This window comes from Molossus molossus, unplaced genomic scaffold, assembly GCF_014108415.1.
Source record: "Molossus molossus isolate mMolMol1 unplaced genomic scaffold, mMolMol1.p scaffold_m16_p_1, whole genome shotgun sequence".
Classification (NCBI taxonomy): domain Eukaryota; kingdom Metazoa; phylum Chordata; class Mammalia; order Chiroptera; family Molossidae; genus Molossus; species Molossus molossus.
Genome location: NW_023425344.1, coordinates 165,311,904 through 165,334,155, shown reverse-complemented (window position 1 = coordinate 165,334,155; position 22,252 = coordinate 165,311,904). Strand labels below are relative to the sequence as shown.

Sequence of the window (22,252 nt, the reverse complement as noted above, 5' to 3'; positions counted from 1 at the left end):
TCTGTAATGTGTCATTTCATCTGATCCTGAGCAGCTTTCTCACTTTGAAAAAAATAGATTTTAATTTATGAATTCACTGATATATACTGGGCGCTGATTCAAAGCTTTTCCACAGTCAGTGCATTAATGGTGCCTCAGTTATGACTCCTCTGGTCATATTCAAAGGGCTTTCCTACACAGTTTTTTTCTCCTTTTTGAATTTGCTGCTGTTGTGGTATTTCCTAGAACTACCACAGTCCGTACATTTATATGGTTTCTCTCTAATATAGGTTCTCTGATTTAAAAAAATTTTTTTTATCCTTACCCGAGGATATTTTTACATTAATCTTCAGATAGAGATGGAAGGAGAGAGGGAGGAAGAGAGAGAGAGAAACATCAATGTGAAAAAGACACATCGACTGGTTGCCACACACACACATGAGGACAAACTGCAACAGAAATATGTGCCCTTGGCCAGAATCGGACCTGGGACTCCTTGGTCCGCAGGCAGTGCTCTTACTGCTGAGCCAAACTGGCCAGGGCAGTTCTCTGATATATATTTAAAACAGATTTATCCATGAAGACTCTTTCTTATTTAGTACAGTTTTTCACTCCAGTGAGTTTTCTGATATATATGGAGATTTAACCTAGCACTTAAGTGTTTTCCCACTCAGTACATGTGTATGGTTTCTGTTTCACTGGAATTTTCTGATACACTCGGAGTTGTGACTTGGAAGTGAAGGAAATGTACAATTATCACATTCACAAAATACCCACCTTCCCAATATGAACTTTAATGTACAACTGTACTAGTTATGTATTGCTGCATAAATTACCCCCAAACTCAGCAGTTCAAAACAAACTCATCACATTTCTAGGGACAGGAATCTGGATAGATGGTTCAGGGTCTCAGGTGATATTTCATTCAGACTGTCAGCTGGGGAAGGAGAATCAGCTTCCACACTCATTCAAATTATTGGTAGACCTTAGTTCCTCTAGTTGCTAAACAGACTGCAGTTCCTCACCATGTGAGACTTTCCATAGGGCCTCTAACAATATGACAATTTGCTTACCTCAGAGCAAGAGATCATAGATATAGTGGATGCCCAAGCAGGAAAACCAGGTTATAATCTAATCTTGGATCTAACATACCATCACTTCTGCTGTTTGCTATTGGTCACACAAAATCAATCTTGGTAAAAAATGAAACAGACCATGCAAAAATGTGACTAGCCGGAGCCAGTATCATTGGGGTCCATCTTGGAGGCTGCCGTTCAATAAGTTTGATTTGTGGTTGATTGATGGTCTTTCCACACTCATTCTCTCTCAAGTATGAAATTCTGGTATACACCTACCTGTGACTTCTGGGTGAAGGCTTTCCCATGGGCACTGAATTCAAATGGCTTCTTGCCAGTGTGAATCTTCTGAACTTCAATGCAAACTAACTTACAGGTGAAGGCCTTTACAAATTCAACACATCTATAAGTCTCTCTTTAGTGTGAGCATTACAGTGTACAAAGGTAAGTGATCTTTTGGTGAAGGCCTCCTCATATTTAATGCATGTGTAAGATTTCTCTCCTGAGTGATGATAATCACTGAGGCATGACATGAATTTTCATTATTATATTGTTTCTCCAGTATGAATCCTCTCATGTTCAAATGTGTCTTTCTGAATGAAGGCCTGTTCATATTCACTACAGTTTATTTTGTATATGAATTCATCAAAGTAAGCATATATGAATTCTTCAAAGTAAGCAGTCTTTCTTACTTTATCCACCTTAGCCATTATGTTCTCAGCTCTACTTTCCACCTCAAGGATTTCACAGCCTTTACTTGTACTTACCTGATACCCCAAACTCCAAACCTTGTGGGTTTTACAGGGAACTTAAAGGATTTAAAGCTGAGTCCCTCAGGAATGAAGAGTTGGAACTCTCAATGACAACTGTAGTTAAATTGCCTGAGGACCTCTTCTGCTTTTAGTTTTTATTTACTGAAGGCCTACTGGTGATGAAGTACCTTCGCTTTTGTCTAGAACCATCTTTATTCCATCCAAGGACATTCTTGCATTTATTCTCAGAGCAGAAGGAAAGGGACACGACTGGCTGCGACTCACACAACCCCAACTGGGGCCGGGGATGAACTGCAACCCAAGTACGTGCCCTTAGGGGGAACTGAACCCAGGTCTCTCTGGTCCACGGGCCAACACTAACCGCTGAGCAAAACCGGCCAGGGCACCTTCTTAGTATTTTAAAGATGTCATTCCATTATTGTCTTCTGTCCTTGATAATTTCTTCTGAGGTATCAATTCCGTTTTATTGGTGCTCAATTGAAGGCAATGTGTCTTTTTCAGCATTTATGCCATGGGTACCTAGATGTAGTTTTGTTTTACATTTAGTTCTGACTGGTATGGGCTGAACTGTAATCTGTGGGCTTTTATCAATTTTGGAAAATCGTTGGTCATAATCTCTTCAAACATTGTTCCTACCTCATCTCTCTCCTTCTCCAAGACTCCAAATACATGTTAAGACATTTTGAACATATGATGATTCATTATTATCCATTGAAAATCTTGTCTTCTAGTTCACTAACCTGGTTTCCTGGTGCAATCTGTTACCTCATCTAGGGAGTTCTTAATGTGTCTCCCCCAACCCCAGTTCTAGACTGTCCTTTTAAAACAAAAACAAATTTGATTGAAATTTTCACTCCTCTGTTTTGTCAACCTTTTCATTTTTTTCCACATTAAATAAGGTTGAAAGTAATTGTGTAACTCCGTGATCTGGATCCAGATCACTGAATCAACTATGCATATCCCTTCCAGTTTATTATGTCCTATGATTGTTGCGCTTCACATTATCTAGTAATTTAAAATTTTTATGCTGGATATTATGTATAAAAGAACTGTAGAGGCTCTAAGACCATTCCTTTCTCTGAAGAGCATCCTCCTTATTGTTAGGCAAAGTTAACAATTTTGGTAAGATTTATCCCCAATTCATCCCTGTTTCTAGGGAAGGGACCTAAAAAATTTCCAGTTAAGAACCTGGGTTTTTGTCTCCTTGGGTATGAAGGACTACAAGGGATTCAGCTGTGCCTCTCAGACATGTTCAGCTTAGCTTTTTAGCTCCACTAAGCTTCAACAGTTAACAAATATCGTAACTGAAACTGATTATTCTTTCAAGAACTCTTAAAACTCCCAAATCTATTACTTGAATCCTAATCAGTCATTTAAAGTATAGCCTGCTTTCTCTTTCCATTAACATGGTTCTCTGCCTAGACCAAATCTAGATCCCCAGACTGAGCACAGATTCTGCAAAGAAAATTGGAGGGAAAAAGTTTCCGATCTCCCTGTAACCTCTGAATAGTTCTACCTTCTGTGAAAATGAGTCTGTTTTAGACCTTATTTCCATTGTCACATTGGTATCTTTAAAAATATAGCATTTGAAAAAGTTACCTTGCTTTTCTATGTTGCTATCTGATGTGACCTACACCTCATATGAAAATTGAACCTCTACAATGTTTGCAAGGCAAGTATTGAAGTGGTAGAAAAAAGGGAAGGGTAACTTTGGAAAACACAGTTACAGTTATATAATACAGTTTTATTAGAATACTAAAAACATTTTGCAGTGTAAATTATCTCCTCCTTCAATTCCTTTTGTTATCGCTGTTTCTCCTCTTTTTCTTTGGTAGAACACTTTTAATCAGTTAGGGAGGAGAGGAAATTGTAAACAGTTAAATTTTCTAGAAAATGAAAAGCTTCCTTACTAATACAGTTATCCCTCGGCACTTTGCGTTTCGACTTTCGCGGCTTCACTCTACTGCGTTTTGAAAAACGACTATATATAAAGAATCCTTCTTTGCGGAAATTCATTTATTGTGGTAGAGTATGGAACTGATTAACCATGATAAACGAGGGCCGACTGTATGCCCTAAATCTCTCCCATGAAAAATACTTAGTTTTTATTAGGTTACAATTTATTATAAACTTGCTTAGTAACTATCAAATCTACATATTGACATAATTAGAAGTTTAAATTTGAATGCCAAATCTACATATTGACATAATTAGAAGTTTAAATTCGAATGTAATTAACCCTTACCATATGAACTATTTCTTTCAGAAACTCTTTTTTCCTTCTCAGATGCAATGTATAAACTTATATATTGTAGTCAGATGGCTTCTGACAGCTTGATTCTTAAAAAGTTCCCACAAATGATTCTGATGTTTGGAAACCACTGCTATAAACAAACAAAAAAGACCACTCAAAAACCTGCGCATTAAGACTTCTAAGGTTATTTTTAGCTGAAGCAACTTGTTTAAGTCTGAATCTGTTAAGATTTGCCTCACATAGTCTAAAAACAGACAAAAAGATTTCAAAAGCAGACCTACACTTTGAAGAGACTATTCATTAAATAATGGTCACATTTTCTAAGTCCATGATTTTGGTATTTTTGGGCTAGTTTAAAAACATTAATTGCTTCATTAATCTGTCACAATGTATTGATATATCTATACTATACTGATCATGATTAACATGTAGCATGTGGAGATTTTGCAGCCCTCAAAAATATTACTTCAAATCATCCTTAAGAATTCAAGTAAGACTGTGAAAGCAATTCCACTCTGATGTATATACAATTATATCACTAGTCCTATCGTCCAAATGCAATGTTTCAATAGTTTATTATGATCTTTAAAAACTATTAAGTATTCTATATAACTCTACACATTTACTCCTTATCTTCAACTAAAAAAGGTGTTCCCCTTTGGGGAAAAAGGTGGTAAAAATAGAGGGCAACTATGATAATCCTTTGTAAAATTTTATTTTTAATCTATCACAAATTATTCCAAATGGATACAATTTGGAAGATTTAACTTTATTAACAGTCTAAGCTAGGGAGCAGCCAAGTATTTTGCAACTAAAGAATTGGCTTGATTTTCATTTTTTAAAAAGTATATTGCTGGTGATGGTTTCTCTCTCTATACCAAGTGTCAACAAAGTTGAAAAATCTGGAAATGGTATCTCGAAGAAGTAAATCTGAGAGGGTACTGAAAAGACTACAATTTTTGAATAGCTAGATTGTTTTTGTGTTTTTTCAAATCTTTTCAGTGACAGCCCTGGCCAGTTTGGCTCAGCAGTCAGAGCATGGGCCTGTGGACTGGAGAGTCCCAGGTTCGGTTCCCGCTAAGGGCACGTACCTCGGTCGCAGTTTGTCCCCGGCCAAGGTTGGGGTCGTGTGGGTGGCAATCACTTGATGTGTCTCTTTCACATTGACATTTCTCTCTCTCTCCCTCCTGCTCTATCTGAAGATAAGTGCAAAAAAAAATCTTTTCAGTGACAAATTTAAAATAATCCAAGTCCTACAAATATAGTAACAGGAAGGATAATAATGTGCATTGCTTCTAATTTTATCACTTCATGGTATTAAATATACATTGGCTTCACTGAACACCTACAAAGACATTTATTTGAATAACATGAATTACAAAGAATGTAGAAAAAAGGGAATCTCCAAATCTAAAACTGGTAAGGATATTTCAAAATCTGTCAAGTACCTAAAAATATTAAATAATTCGCACAAAATATTCAGCTCAGGGTCTCCAGAAAATGATCTGGTGAATACAAATACATAATTAAAACTAACAGGAATGAGTAAAGTGGTGAATAAAAATAAGTTAATTCCTAAACCTATATCACTTATATTGTAATAAGATTTAAAGCAGCCCTGGCCAGTTTGGCTCAGCAGTTAGAGCGTCGGCCTGCGGTCCAGAGAGACCCGGGTTTGGTTCCCGCTAAGGGCACGCACCTCGGTTGCAGTTTGTCCCCGGCCCTGGTCGGTCGTGCGGGTGGCAGCCACTCGATGTGTTCCTTTCACGTCGATGTTTCTCTCTCTCTCTCTGTTCCTCTCTCTCCCTCCCACTCTACCTGAACAAAAAATGGAAAAATGTCCTCGAGTGAGGGAAAAAAAAAAAAAGGATTTAAAGCAAAATAGAAATAAATTTGAAAAAATAGGTTATAACACTGAAGTTCTTAACTAAAAATTAGGCAAATTATTAGGAGAGGCATTAGTAATTTGTTCATAATACTTTTTACCACTTGAGGCAAAAAAAAAAAAAAAAAAAATCCAACAGAAAATCTTAACTGTAGGAACAAACAAACAAGTTGTTTCTAAACTATAAATTCCTTGACAACTACTCAAAGTCAAAATTCACATATTGTAAGACTTAGTACTTCTTACTATGGTAAAAATGACTAAAAACAGAACTGTCAGTACTGCAGTGATTACAGGTTTATAATCTTATATATTACACATGGTAATAAATGAATCGTGGTACTTGGGTCATAAAAACCCATTATCACATTATAAAATACCACATTAATATCTCATTTCCAATAGTGTTATCCAATAACTGGATATTGGATATGAGCTAAGAATGCTTGCACAGTCTTCCCAACTACTCGGAAGTGATTTACCATAAGAAATCAATTTTGAAGAGTAGTTCCTTCCCTTATTAAATCTTAGAAAATTTTATTTTCAAACATCTGATAAATTGAAAAGGTTACTGAGAACTTCAGGAATTCAAATACAATAAAAAATTAAACATGTCCCATAGTACTGAAACAAATAATAAATTGTTCAATATAAGAATTAAGGAACTTAGTTAAAATAATTAAATTCAAGATAAGTACAAAGATCCAAGTCAAACAGACCTTACTAAATCCATAGAATCTGACAACATACACAAAGTTTAGCTCAGTATTCATAAATCATGAAAAAAATGCTTCAATGTAAGCTACTCTGTTATAAACGAGCATATGCTTCAAAATATTTCTAGTGGCTCAAAAGAATGCCTTTCCACAGCTTAAAATTCAGATTCAGGTAGCATTTGAGGCTTACAAATTTGTGCAATTTTGTTTTCCTGAACATTTAAAAAGTGAATTTTCATCTGTACATATACATCCAGAATAAATTTTGAATCTCCTCTCATGGTAAAGTAAAAACTCAGTAATAAACTTCCCTAATAAAACTTTTATCATATTGACATCAATTTATTTTTATTTTCCTATTTTAGTTGATTTTTACCAATGAAATGGTAAAATCAGAAGCAACTAAAACTTAAAAATCACACAGCTTCTTAATGTTTTATTCATAGCATTCTTTATACAGAAGCTTCACTGATATTTAAATTTACTAAAGCATCCTGTGGGTAAAGCACAAAATGATATTATAAACAAAAAACAAAGCACTTTTGAGTGTGTGTATATATATGTACATACACACACACACACACGCGCACACAATCTCCAGTTGACACAGAACATCAATTACTGGATAAAAAACTAAAAGTCACAATCAGCATGTAAAGATAAGGCCTAAATTCTTATTCCAATTGTTCCCTTTCATTTATATCTAACAGATATTAGAAATTAAATTCCAGTATCTCTGGAATTTAGAAAACGTCTACCGTATTTATAAACAGTACGGAAAATAAAAGCTGCTATTCAGCTAAGTTAGATTGCTATTACCTACAGTATTTACATTGCAAATGTTAGGGGGGTAAAGCACTACTAACAAATACCATTTCAAATAGAAATAGACTGTGCCTGAAATTTTGTTCTAAAATTAAATTATATACTCTAATTGTTTGTTGAACAGCATTTGACTTCCAATAAATCTACAGAAACTTTAAAAGAATACCACTATACTTCTTCATATTACTAACCTAGATACTGTTAAGTACAATACTGTAATAACTACAAGCTTAAATGAAACAATGGCAACATGTGTGTAGATGGAATTTTATTTAAAATTGTAAAATATAATGCCTTAATGTTTACCCATAATTATGAGACTAATATTCTTTTCATCCTTTAAGAAGTCTCATATATATGTCCCTAAATGATGAAACCTTCCAGCAACTTACCATAAAAATGTGTAATTATATTATTGTTTTTAGAATTTTTTTCCTAATATTTAAAAACATATTTTCTAAACCCTTGGCAAAAAAGAAAAACAAAACAAAAAAACCCCCACAATCAATTCAGTGTAACAGACTGAGCTTTAAACCGCACTTTAATTTTCAATTAACTGTAACCTAGTGGTTAGTTGAACCAAATGTAGATTTTTAAATGACTCACTATGAAGATTTTCAAATCAGTTAGAGAATGCATAGAAAAGTGGAGATAAGTTTTAAGGAAAGTGTAAGGTAGGTAATGTAGAAAATGATAAATGCTAGTTTTAATAACAAAGATGACACTAAATGCACATGAAAGTTAAATAACATAGTATAAAAGAGAATAGCTTAAATAAACTGGGATTCACATATTACAATAGCCAAGTTATGAGAGAGTGAACTGAAGACACGAACAGTTCTGAAAATTCTCTTTTCAGCCTACTTCCAAAGAAATAGTCAGGCTTTTTTTCTGTACATAGTTTTGAGCTTTGTCTATACCATATATAGTAAAAAAATAAATTCTTTAGCAACCTAGAAACAGTTTATAAAACTCTTAAAGTTTAATTTTCTTTGCCAAACATGCCAATGTTAAACTGACAGCTATAAATTAAAGCTATATAGACAACAGGTATAAGTAATATAGAACAAGTTAAGAATACTACATTTACCGGATTTTTCTTTTTAAAAACTACTGTACTTTCTTAATTCCTGTGTGCTTTGCAATAGGAATAATAGGGACTTTGTTTTCTTAGAAAAGATAATAACATGTAAGAGTATAACACAAATAAGATAATTTATAATATACATGTACTTCAACAGCAGCCTGGTTCATGTCGACATCTTGATTCTGAGGTTAAAATTAGAAGTACAATACCTAGGACATAACAGTTGGGAAAGACAACATTTATTTTAGGAAAAAATGGAGCAAATCAAACTCTTAGGAGCCTGGAATCTCAAAATCATCTATTTACTATAATACACATAAGACAACCTTAAAATTGTAGTATGAATAAAGAGTACAACATGGACCAAAGAATTTTCTCTTTACTACACAAAATATAACCTAACAATGAAAAACAACATTTTTTTTCCTTTCCAGAAAAAAATGGCATGGTGTGATAATGAACAAACTTTGAATAAAGCCTAGCAAAATTCACCTATGCCACTTATTCTGAAAATTGTATCCATAATTTAGTGTTCTGTGTAGCTTCACTAACAAAATGTTTAAACCCAGAAGCAGCAGTCACGTATAGCAAATCAGGTACCAACATCAAAGGAAAAAATTGGTTTAAAAAAATGGTGCAAAAGCCACTTTAGATTTTAGTACAACATATCACAGAAAAGAATATGAATACAAGTTTGCAATTATATATACACACACTCCAAAGAGGCTGTCAGTACCCAAAGTATTTTTATTGCTATATTAGCAATGGATTTTTGGATATGTTCTTAAGGGCCACATAAAAATAGATTAAAGAAACAGATTAAATTGAAGTCCTAGATTAAAATGTTTGGTTTAAAGAATTTTCTACAACAAAGTTCATGTTTATGTAATGAAAAGTTATATAACCTTATATGAAAATGTCATGAAGTATTTTCTACACTATACTAAATGTATTTCCCAAGAGGGAAAAAATTAAAATATCTAAAATATATTAGATTAAGATTACAAGACCATCATAGATCTTTTAAACATGCATCTGTTTATAGAATTAACAGTATACAAGATGTTTATTTTATTATGGACCATAAAGAAATGAGTTGGTGACAACTATCCTTTGCACAACATTATCAACTCACTTTAGCCACAAGCGTGTCCTTGGTATGTGTGTACAAGAAATATGTTCATTTACCCCTCATCATACCATCCACAGGTTTACTTAGCAGTAAAGATGAAGGTGCAGAAATGTTAAGTGTATTCTTCTTTCTTTCAAACAACATCCCAAGCATGGCATAAGTAGCCTGAAATTATAAAACACTCCAGTGGGCTTTTAATTATCTACACAGACTGCTAAAATGTAAATTAGGTTGCCCAAATTAGCACATCAAATAACAAAACCAGCCATAAAGCAGGCTGAAAAGCATTAAATGTTTCATATATGTGAGCTTTTAAATCATTTAATTTCTATAGAAAAATTTTATTCACAATATAATGTGACAGAAAATGCCACAGGAATGATATACTGATTGCAATAAGGTTGCATGCAACAGCAGTTTTGTATTTTATAGCTATTTTTGTTTATAAAAATTAAACCTCTTCAGTCATGCTTATCACATGGTCTTAGATTTGTAATGTAAATGAATAAGGAATACCATACAGTTCAAACAGAAAATGTCTCATCATTTTGAATCTGTAAGAAACATGAAGTTTACTACTGAACCCTGAAACATGCATGTCTAGATTTGCTTTTTGTCCATTTTCAGGCTGTCTGCAATCACTTCCTACTCATATAATACCAAGAGGATCCGTCGGTAACTGTGGTTGTATTAGCTGAGGTTGCAGTGGTGGTGGTAACTGAAGCGGTACCATTGGTTCCACCAATTGTCCTGGGTTTGAAGGTGGTGGAGGAGCCACAGTATTCACAACTTCCACAATTTCTCCATTGTAAAAGAAAAACTGACACTGCTGAATGAATGTTTCCACAACAGATTGATGGATCTTAGTGGTAGACAGAAATTCTCGTTTTTCAAAATCAGGTCTCATCAAGGTTGGCCAAAAACAGATGGATAAGTTGTCTGCTGTCATTAGATTAATTTTATTTTGCTGACTAACCCTGAAATTACAATAGGAAAAAAACAAAATTAGAAAACCAATCAAAACTAATTACAATTAAAAAAATCCTAGAGCTGAATTGATCTCAGATTATTTAGTTTTACCTTTTAACTCCAAAATTTAAAACATTCTTCTTGAGCATCCTATGTTCAACTACATTCCAGTAATAGAAGACAGAAGTAAAATCCATTCCTTATAAGAATCAAAGGTAAGTAGCCTTTTAAAAATGTTGTAGCTTAGGGTTTTATCATTTACTTATAGTAGCCACTATATTTATGTGAAAAAACCTTTTTCTCAGGATAAGGACACATGACAAATTTTGATGAGTTTCTGGCAACAAAAATAGAAAATTGTGACTGCGTATTGAAATTCTTTGACTACTGTGAGAGATGAAAGGACAAACCATAGTATGCCATCTCTTTGAAGCTTGGAAAAATAAAGCTTTGAAGTTTGGAAAAATTGCTTTATCATATCCTCCACCCTAGACTTTCAACTTTCAAAAAAATTAGTTTCTAGTATCCCAATAAACAATCTTTTCAATCATTAAATATCTGTACAATGTTACAAATTTAATTTGAAGGCTAATACTCGGTTCACATAAACACATTTCATGTTAAAATTCATTCAATAATTTAATATTAACATAAATAAACATTATTAACTGATTTGCATTCAGTCTTTTAAATATGTGTGCAAGCACTTCTACCATCACCTATTACAAGCAAGAAATATAAGAGGAAAATTCAGAATTATAACTCAAAATTATTAAACTGAGAAGGAATCTTAGTATGCAAGACAGTAGGAGAATGTTATACTTACATTTGCACATCAAAAAATTTAAAACCAAAGGAACCTCCCAACATAGGAATTGCTCATCTAAGGTAAATATGTGCCCTAAACATATGTGTGCTGTGGTAAAAGTTACTGCTGTTAATGTTAAGACACTGAACTGCAGCACGGCTGATGTGGCTCAGTAGATTCAGCATAGTCCCATAGACTGAGAGGTCCCAGTTCAATTCCTGGTCAGGGCACATGCCCCGGTTGCAGGCTTCATCCCCAATGGAGGGCGCACAGGAGCAGATGATCAAAGTTTCTCTCTCTCTCTCAAAAAATCAATAAACATATTTTTAAAAAAGTGATATTGAACTACAGTATTCAGAATAACAGCAAGCTTTTGTTAAAATATAGTGGGCCCAATCATGTATTTTAAGCAGCAGGCAAGTGTAGATTCTGAAAATACCTACCTACCAAGTTGAAAGACATAAGAGTAAGGGCATTAGATCTAACTGTTGAATCAAAAATTACAAAGAGCCACCCTGGCTGGTTTGGCTCAGTGGTTGGAGCGTCGGCCCATGGACCAGAGAGACCGGGTTCAGTTCCCGATAAGGACATGTACATTGGTGGCCCCGGTTGGGGTTGTGTGGGTGGCAACCAGCTGATGTTTCTCTCTCTTCCTCCATCTCTCCCTCCCACTCTATCTGACTTGGATTCTAGTTATGTTTCATTTATTAATTATGTGACATTAGGCATATAATTTCCTTCTTTAAACCTCAATTTTTCCACAAGGTCAGTGTGGCTCAGTGGATTGAGCGTCGTCCCATAGACTGAGAGGTCCTGGTTAGACTCCTGGTCAGGGCACATGCCCAGGTTTCAGGCTCGATCCCCAGCAGGAGGGGTGCAGGGGGCAGCCAATCGATGTTTCTCTCTCTCTCCACCTCCAAAATCAATAAAAACATATTAAGAAAAAAAACTCAATTTTTTCAACTTCAAATAGGTTGATTTGGTTAGTTATCTAAATGTCCTTTTATACCTAAAATTCTAAAATTTTACAAAAGAGAACTTTTAAAGAATAACAGAGATAATAAAGAAAATGTACTTACCACACTTAATTTATATAATCATTATTAAGAGACATGTATTAAGAGTCATCATATACCTTTCTTTAAACAAGGTGATGAATTGCCATTTTAAAAATCCAGAAAAAAATAATTTAGAGACCTAAAATTGAACTGTATGTTTTAAATAAGTTTGTCTTTTATTCTATTTTATTATTATCAATTTATAGTTACATGTTTAAAATTTGTACTGCATTTTATTTGCAAAAACAAAAAAATTAAAATACCTGTTTAGATGTGTTATTACATATCTGAATACGTCATAGTTTACAGGATGAAACTTCTTAACTATTTCTTTCAATGCATGAAGACGTTCTGTTTTATCTGGGATTTCTGTAAAATTAAAGTAGTAAGGAATTTGTGTGAAACTCATACATTTAAAAATACTTGATAAAGCTTCTAACTATGCTTATTGTAAAGAACAATAAAAAATATGTTTGAAGCATATTAGGATCGGCAAATAAAAACAAAGAAAATGTTCTAATGAATTTGATAAAAACACATTATCACCTATTACAATAGCCTCTTTGCAAGTAAAGCTAATCACTGAAGAACAAAGCAACTCAGAGATGGTAAGATAGAAAAGAGTACATTAGCCATTTACTCAAGCAATTTATATAACTAGATATTAATTTAGAATCAATTAATTACTTATAAAGCTGTTAGGCTCTTGATATTCGTGGTACAGAGTAAATACTTTAGGTTTTGTGGGTGCAACAACTCAAACCTGTAGTTGTAGCACAAAAGCAGCCACAGGCAATATGTAAAAAATGAGTGTGGTTGTGCTGCAATAGAACTTTTGAAATCTAAATTTTATATAATTTTAATGTGCCACCAAATTCCTTTTTCTTTTAATTTTGTTCAACCATTTAAAAATATAATAATCATTCTCAGCTTGCAAACATCTATTAAAAACTGATGGCAGGCTGAATTTGGCCTGTAGGTCATGGTTTGCCAACACCTGATTTAACTGTATCACTCTATTCTTAATTATAATCTACTCTGCTTATTGAAAATCTTTCTTCACAAGCAATATAAGCATTTAACCCAGTTATTCTCCAAATTTATGCAAATTATAAAACAGGATAACTGAAATGTGGTTCTGCAGTAAAACAGGAGGTAAGAGAATGTTCCTTCCTTATTCATTTGATTCTTCCAAAAGGTAACAATTGGTTCCTCTGGAGGCGGATCTGCATACCAACTCATGGTAGGTAGTATAACCAAGTACTAACAAATCTGATTTGCCACAGATTACTTCTAAATCAGTACTTAAAATTTTTCTAAGTAGAAAAATTCTGAGGCTATGGTTTATGAAGAAAATCTAAGCTATCAAGTGAACCATTTTCCCAGTTTACATATGCAAGTCTATGTAAGGCAACTGTACCTTGTGACAACATACTGTGTTTTTTATTTTGGTGTTTAATGAAAAGAAAATATATAACTAAGAACATATCATAATCAAGATTATAAGAAAGTAGTCTCACTTTAAAGAGCTTGAAGACTTGTATTCAAAAGGAAATAAAGAGAAATACTTAAAAATACTCACTGTAGCTACTGAGAACACAATATGAATTAAGTAGTAAGTTACCTGATACTTGAATAAATCTTTTATGTAATTTTTCCAGGTAACAAATGATTATTTGTTTAATAGAAGTATCGGGAAGAATGATGCCAAAGCAGAAATAAATACTGAATAAGTACTCTTATTTCTTGCCTTACTTAAACACAAAAATGACTTTAGACACGAGGACCACAATAATCTGACGTAAAAAAAAAAATTAAATACACATGTATACAGACCATACACAGGTTAATGTTTTACCGAAGTACATTATACATATATTCATTTGAAAAGTTTATTTAATTTTCTTACAATGCCTTTGAGTTTAAATTAAAAACACAACTCTCAAACTTCCAGTACAATGATGAAACTTCTAGGGTCATCAAGTCACCTGTGAGACTAACTAAAATTAAATATTCCTGAGGTCTAACCTTAGGGATTCGTTTGTTTTATTTTTAAATTTTATTTTTGTTAAAGATGTGTCTCCTTTTTTTCCCCAATAACATTCTACACCCACACGCCCACCCCCCCACCCCATCACTGGCTTTGTTGTCCATGTCCATTGGTTTTGCTAACATGCATCTAAGTTCTGTAGTTTATCTCTCCACGCCCCCAACCCCTCTTCTGAGGGTTGTCAGTCTGTACCCTACTTCCACGTCTCTGGGACTACTCTATTCCTCAGCCAGTTATGTTGATTATATTCCACAAAGGAGTGAGATGATGTGGTATTTGTCTTTTTCTGCTTGGCTTGTTTCGGTTAGGATAATACGTTCCAGGTCCCTCCATGTCGTCTCATAGGATAAGAGATCTTTCTTTTCTAAAGCTGCATAGTACTCCATTATGTATATGTACCAAGGCTTTTTTATACATTCATCTACTGATGGACACTTGGGCTGTTTCCAGATCTTAGCTATTGTAAATAGTGCTGCTATGAACATGGGGGTACATATATTCTTTCTGATTGGTGTTTCAGGTTTCTTAGGGTATATTCCTAGAAGTGGGATCACTGAGTCAAACGGCAATTAAATTTTTAATTTTTTGAGGAAACACCATAGTGTTTTCCATAGTGGCTGCACCAGTCTGCATTCCCACCAGTAGTGTACTAGAGTCCCCTTTTCTTCACACCCTCGCCAACACTTGTTGTTGGATGATTTGTTGATGGCAGCCATTCTGGCAGGTGTGAGGTGATACCTCATTGTTGTTTTAATTTTCATCTCTCTGATGATTAGTGATGTTCAGCATTTCTTCATATGTCTCTTGGCCATTTGTATGTCCTGTTTGGAGAGGTAACTATTCAGCTCCTCTGCCCATTTTTTAATTGGGTTCTATATCTTCCTTTTGTTGAGTTGTAGTACTCTATATATTTTGGAAATTAACCCCTTATCTCATGTATCATGGGCAATGATGCTCTCCCATACAGTGGGTTGGCTTTCCATTCTGATGGTTTTCTTTTGCCGTGCAGAAGCTTTTGAGTTTGATGTAGTCCCATATGTACATTTTTTCCTTTGTTTCTGTTGCCTTAGGTGATGTATCAGTGAAAATTCTGCTGTGTATGATGTCTGAAATTTTGTTCCCTACATTTTCTTCTAGGATTTTTATGGATTCACGAGTCACATTTAAGTCTTTTATCCTTTTTGAGTTTATTTTTGTATATGGTGTAAGTTGATGGACTAGTTTCTTTTTTTTTGCATGTAGCTGTCCAATTTTCCCAACACCATTTATTAAAGAGGCTGTCTTTACTCCATTGTATGCTCTTGCCTCCTTTATCAAATATTAATTGAGCATAATGTCTTGGGTAGATTTCCGGGTTCTCTGTTCTGTTCCACTGGTCTATATGCCTGTTCCTGTGCCAGTACCAGACTGTTTTGATTACAATGACTTTGCAGTATAATCTTATATCTGATATTGTGGTCCCACCTACTTTGTCCTTCTTTTTCAAGACTTCTGTGGCTATTCAGGGTCTTTTCTGGTTCCATAGGAACTTCTGAAGTATTTGTTATAGTTCTGTGAAATACGTCACTGGTATTTTGATGGGGATTGCATTGAATCTATATATTGCTTTGGGTAGTATGGACATTTTAATGATGTTAATTATTCTAATCCATGAACAGGGTATGTGCTTCCACTTTTTTACATCTTCCTCTATTTCTTTTTTTCAATGTCCTGTAGTTTTCTGCAAATAGGTCCTTTACTTCTTTGGTTAAGTTTATTCCTAGGGATCTTAATGTTTTTGCCGCAATGGTAAATAAGATTGTTTTTTCAGTTTCTCTTTCTGAGTTCATCATTGGTGTATAAGAATGCCGTTGATTTCTTGACATTAACTTTGTATCCTGCTACTTTTTCAAATTCATTTATTAAGTCTAGTAGATTTTTGATGGAGTCTTTAGGGTTTTCTATGTACAATATCATGTCACCTGCAAATAATGACAGTTTCACTTCCTCCTTTCCAATTTGGATTCCTTTTATTTTTACTTCATGTCTGATTGCTGTGGCTAAGACTTCCAGTACTATGTTAAATAAGAGTGGCGAAAGTGGGCATTCCTGTCTTGTTCCTGTTCTTAAGGGAAATGCTTTTAGTTTCTGCCCACTGAGTATGATGTTGGCTGTAGGTCTTTCATATATGGCCTTTGTTATGTCGAGATATGATCCCTCTACTCCCACATTGCTGAGCGTTTTTATCAGAAGTCAATGCTAGATTTTGTCAAAGGTTTTTTTTTGAGATCTACTGATATGCCAATATCTGATCGATGTGGTTTTTATTCTTCATTTTATTTATGTGGTGTATCACATTTATTGATTTGTGAATATTATACCAGCCATGCATCCCTGGGGTGAATCCCACGTGGTCATGGCGAATAATTTTTTTGATATATTGCTGGATTCGATTTGCAAGTATTTTGATCAGGATTTTGGCATTTATGTTCATCAGGGATATTGGCAAGTAGTTTTATTTATTTGTAATGTCTTTTTTGGTTTTGGAACTGGAATTATGCTGGCCTCATGAAACAAGTTTGGGAGGCTTCCTTCTTGAATTTTTTGAAATAGTTTGAGGAGAATGGGCGTTAGTTGTTGTTGTTGTTTTTTTTCTGAATATTCGGTAAAACTCTCCCATGAAGCCATCCTGGTCTGGGCTTTTGTTTGCTGGAAGAGTCTTGATTACATCTTCAATTTCCTTAGTTGTTATTGGTCTGTTCAAGTTTTCTATCTCTTCCCGGTCCAGTTTTAGGAGACTATGTGTTTCTAGAAATTTGTGCATTTCGCTTAGATTGTTGAATTTGATGCGATATAATTGTTCATAATAGTTGTTAATGATCTTTTGTATTTCTGTGGTGTCAGTTGTTACTTCTCCTCTTTCATTTCTGATTTTGTGTATTTGGGTTCTCTGTTTCTTGGTGAGTCTAAGGGTCCATCAATCTTGTTTATCTTTTCAAAGAACCAGCTCTTTGTTTCATTGATCCTTTGAATTGTTGTTTTGATCTCTATGTCATTTATTTCTGCTCTGATCTTTATTATTTCCATCCTTCTACTTGCTCTGGGTTTCTTTCTGTTTGCTTTCTAGTTCTTTAGATTGTGAGGTTAGATAGTCTATTAGAGATTGTTTTGTTTCTGGATGTAGGCCAGTAGTGCTATGAACTTCTCTCTCAGAACTGCTTGTGTTGCATCCCATAGATTTTGTGTTGTTGTGTGTTGATTTTCATTGATTTCCAGGAAGTTTTTAATTTCTTCCGTGATCTCCTCGGTGACCCATTCATTGTTTAATAACATGCTATTTAGCCTCCATGTTTTCAAATGTCTTTGCATATTCTTGTTGCAATTGATTTCTAGTTTCATGTCACTGTGATCTGAGAGGATGTTTGATATAATTTTAACATTCTTGAACTTGTAGAGATTTAGTTTGTGTCCTAACATGTGGTCTATCTTTGGGAAAGTCCCATGTGCACTTGAGAACTTGAATTCTGTAGTTTCCGGGTGTAATTCTCTGTAGATATCTATTAAATCCATTTGGTCTAGTGCTTCATTTAGAGTCTGTTTCCGTTCTAATTTTTTGTCTAGAGGATCTATTCAGCAGTGTCAACGGGGTGTTGAAGTCCCCTGCTATGATTGTATTGCTATCGATTTCTCCTTTGAAGTCCTTCAAAAGATTTTTAATATATGTTGGTTCTCCTAAATTGGGTGCATATATGTTTACGAAGGTTATATCTGCCTGTTGGATAGATCTTTTCAATATTATGTAGTTGCCTTCTTTGTCTCTAGTTATGGCCTTCATTCTGAAATCTATTTTATCAGATATGAGTATTGCTACCCCAGCTTTTTTTTCGCTTTCCGTCTGCTTGGAAGACTTTTTTCCATCCCTTCACTTTCAACCTATGTGAGTCTTTTGTTGTGAGGTTGGTCTCTTGTAAACAACATTTAAATGAGTCATGCTTTCTTATCCGATCAGCTACTCTGTGTCTTTTTATCGGAGCATTCAATCCATTCACATTTAAGGTGATTATTGATATGCACTTATTATTACCATTTTTGTTTAGTGTGGTTATATTTTTCTTCCTATTTCTCCTGCTAATTACAGCAGTCCTTTTAACATTTCTTGTAGTGCTGGTTTGGTGCTAATGTATTCCCTTAGCCTTTTTTTTTTTTCTGGGGAGCTCTGTATTTGACCTTCTATTTTGAATGATAGCCTTGCTGGGTAGAGAAGTCTTGGATTCAGATCCTTGTTTTTTATGACCTTGATTTCCTCATGCCATTCCCTTCTGGCCTGTAGTGTTTCTGTTGAGAAGTCACCTGAGAGCTTTTTGGGGGTTCCGTTTTAGGTAATCTGTTACTTATCTCTTGCTGCTTTTAGGATTCTCTCTGTCTTTAAGTTTTGACATTTTGATTACCATCTGTCTTGGTGTGGGCTTGCTTAGGCTCTTCTTACTTGCAGTTCTCTGTACTTCTTGAACTTGAGTGCCTATTTCCTTCACAAAGTTAGGAAAGTTTTCTGTCACTATTTCTTCAAATATATTCTCTGACCCTTGCTCATTTTCTTCTCCTTCGAGGACTCCTATGATGTGAATGTTATTATGTTTCCAGTTGTCCCACAGTTCTCTTAAGCTGTCTTCCTGTTTTGTCATTGTTTTTTACCTTTTGGTTTTCTGATTGGTTGATTTCTTCTACCCTGTCTTCTAATTCACTGATCCGGTCCTCAGCTTCCTCTACTCTGTTGTTTAGACCTTCCAATGTGTTCTTTATTTTTGATATGTCATTCTTCATTTCTTCTTGGTTGTTTTTAATTTCCAACTGTTTGATTGTCAACATTTCTATGTCTTTACTCATGGAGCTTATGTCCTTATACATGCTGTTGAGCTTCCTCAAGATCATGGCTCTGAATTCTATTTCTGTTAACTTGCTTAACTGCACCTCATTTATCTCATCTTCGGTAGAGGTCTCTTGTTCTTTCATTTGGCATTCGTTTCATTGTTTCACCATTTTGGCTATCTCAGTGGGCTTTGGTGCCTGCCAAATTTTCCCTGTGGGTGTTGGTGTTCTGCTGTTTGTGGCTCCCTCTACAGGGTTTGGATGAGAGTGGGAGGACCCATGTTAAAAACCAATGTCAAATCTTACTTTCTTGGGTAGTGTTGCAAGCCCAGGAATGGTTCAGTTTTTCTCTAGTTTTTTCCCTGGAGGCTATTAGTCTCAGCTACTTGAAGAGCCTTGGGTTCTCAGCTGAATGAAAAACTCCCTCAGGTGTTCACCCTAAGGGGATTTCCTGAGAGTGGGGCAGATGCTGGTTGTTAATGAGCCTCAATTTGCATTTCAATGGCCACAGGGTGGGGTTGAATCTCCAAGGGAGGGTCCTGTGCCTCCCCCCAGGGCCCTGGGAAGGTCCTGCATAGCTGCAACTCGGAAACCTCTGATCGCCCCCGAAATCCCGAGTGTCCCCACATAGTTCCAGTCCAGTCCACCCTCTCTTTGTGGGAGCCCAAGGAGAGTGGCTGTGGCTATTTTAGCATCTGTCCCGGCTCTGTACTGTGGAGCAGCTTGGGAGTGTAACCCTGAGGGCGCTGCTCACAGCTCAGACCACTGCTGTCCGTCGGTTCCCAGCCCCCGTCTCGCGCCTCCACAATCCTACCAGGAACAAGTCAGTGCCCCTGGTTATATGGGCCTCCAAGCTGCTTTTCTGTTGCTTTTTCCTGATGATTTGTCTTTATTTTAGTTGTAATTCCAGTTTGGTCCTGGGTGATGGTCTGTGTAGCTTCCATTCACTCCACCACCATTTTGGAATCCAGGATTCTTGATGTTATATTTATGTATCTTGATGTTATAAAGAAAAATGCCTTTGCCCTGGTCAGTTTGGCTCAGCAGTTAGAGCATCGGCCTGTGATCCTTAGAGACCTTGGTTTGGTTCCCGCTAAGAGCATGTACCTCGGTTACAGTTTGTCCCCGGCCCTGGTTGGGTCATGTGGGTGGCAACCCCTCGATGGGTCTGTCCCTTTCATGTTGATGTTTCTCTCTCCCTTCCTCCCTCCCACTCTATCTGAACAAAAAATGGAAAAATGTCCTCGAGTGAGGATAAAAAAAAAAAAGAAAGAAAAAGAAAAATACCTTAAAAAATAATGCTAGTAAGCTGAATTTTTATTAGCTACACATTCCAGTGCATGGCTAAATTTAACACATATTAATCAATATACAAAACCCACTATCCCTCTCAAAAAAAAAAAAAAAAAATGAGGCTTATACTTACTTGCTGCTTCCAATAACTCTGGATGAAGAGAATATGGAATTAAAGGATCTGGTAGGTCTGCAAAGAAAGCTTTAAGAGCTCCAGCTACAGCATTTACTGTTACTTCCATTGATACTAGACTGATACTATGATCTACAAGACAAAAATTGAAATATTAATTTACAATTTATATAATGAAATTTAAGTTATTACAGAAGTATATGAAATAGGTACTTGTAGATTCAAAGATATTTAAGTCTTCTCACCAGCCACATTTCTTTATAGGCTGATTCATCTCTCTTCTATCATTTTAATATAGATAAACTACATGGATAAGGGAAGAGAGAAGTAAGCACTAGGCATTTTTTTATTGTGACAACAGAAAATACTGTTAGGCTTATTAGTATATTGCAGAACATTAGCTTTTACTAATATCCATGGTTAAAATATTTTGTTTATATAAGCTATTTAAAAGAGGCCACAAGGAAACAGAAAGACAAGAGAGAAATTATGCATACAAATTCAAATTTACATCTTTTAAATTTTTATATGAAAGTTTAAATATAAACACACTGAAGTTCTGTCTTAAAAAAACAAAAATGGAACCTATTAAGTATATCATAAGGTTAATTTTCTATTAAAAATAATTTTTCTTTATTATAAATATAATTAATCTATATGGTAGAAAATGTAAAAACATAGACCATGAAAGGAAAAAAATTTACTCCATCATCTAGAGACAATCAGTTTATACTTTAGAATGTTTCCTTTCAGCCCCCTTCTGATCATTAAAAAGACAAAAGACAAAACAAAAACAAATTAGATATATATTTTATAATTGATTTCACTTTTAAGGCATTATCCAAGGTTATTAAATCTCACAAGCAATTTTTCTAAACATGTTTGGGGTCTGAGTAACATTTAACTGTAATTTCAAACTTGAAGAAAATTTGCAAAAATAGTACTAAGAACTCACACATATATATCCTTAATAAAGAATCACCAATCATTAATATTTTGCCTTACATAAATACTTTTAATGGCTACACAATATTCACCAGATTTAACAATTTACATAATATTCTATTACTGAATATTTAGATTTATTTCATTTAAAAACAAAAGATGGTACAATAAACATTTTTATGTACTAAAGATTATTTCTTTAAGGCTACATTCCTTGTAATAACAACTACCTAGCAGACATTTAATACGGTGTCTGGCACAGCAAACTCTTCATATGCTCTATCCCATTATTCCTCATACCACTTCTATCCTAGATATGAAAAAGTTGAGACGTAGAAAGATTAACTTCCCTAGCACACTAAGACAATTAAGTGGCAGAATCAGAAAACAAAACCAGGAAGTCTAATTTAAGAAGCTCTAATAT

General features: G+C 34.7%; 1 protein-coding gene across 1 annotated transcript in view; it reads right to left on the bottom strand.

The window, feature by feature from the left end:
* Positions 1-10,248: 10,248 nt before the first annotated feature.
* ARHGAP5 (Rho GTPase activating protein 5) overlaps positions 10,249-22,252 on the bottom strand; it is a 101,361-nt gene continuing 89,357 nt past the window's right edge. Inside the window, exons 5-7 of the mRNA XM_036272279.1 lie at positions 20,884-21,015; positions 12,826-12,931; positions 10,249-10,704 (exon numbers count right to left, since the gene is read on the bottom strand). Of these exons, the coding sequence (XP_036128172.1) occupies positions 10,377-10,704; positions 12,826-12,931; positions 20,884-21,015 (566 nt within the window). The 3' untranslated portion in view covers positions 10,249-10,376. The remainder of the gene's footprint in view (positions 10,705-12,825; positions 12,932-20,883; positions 21,016-22,252) is intronic.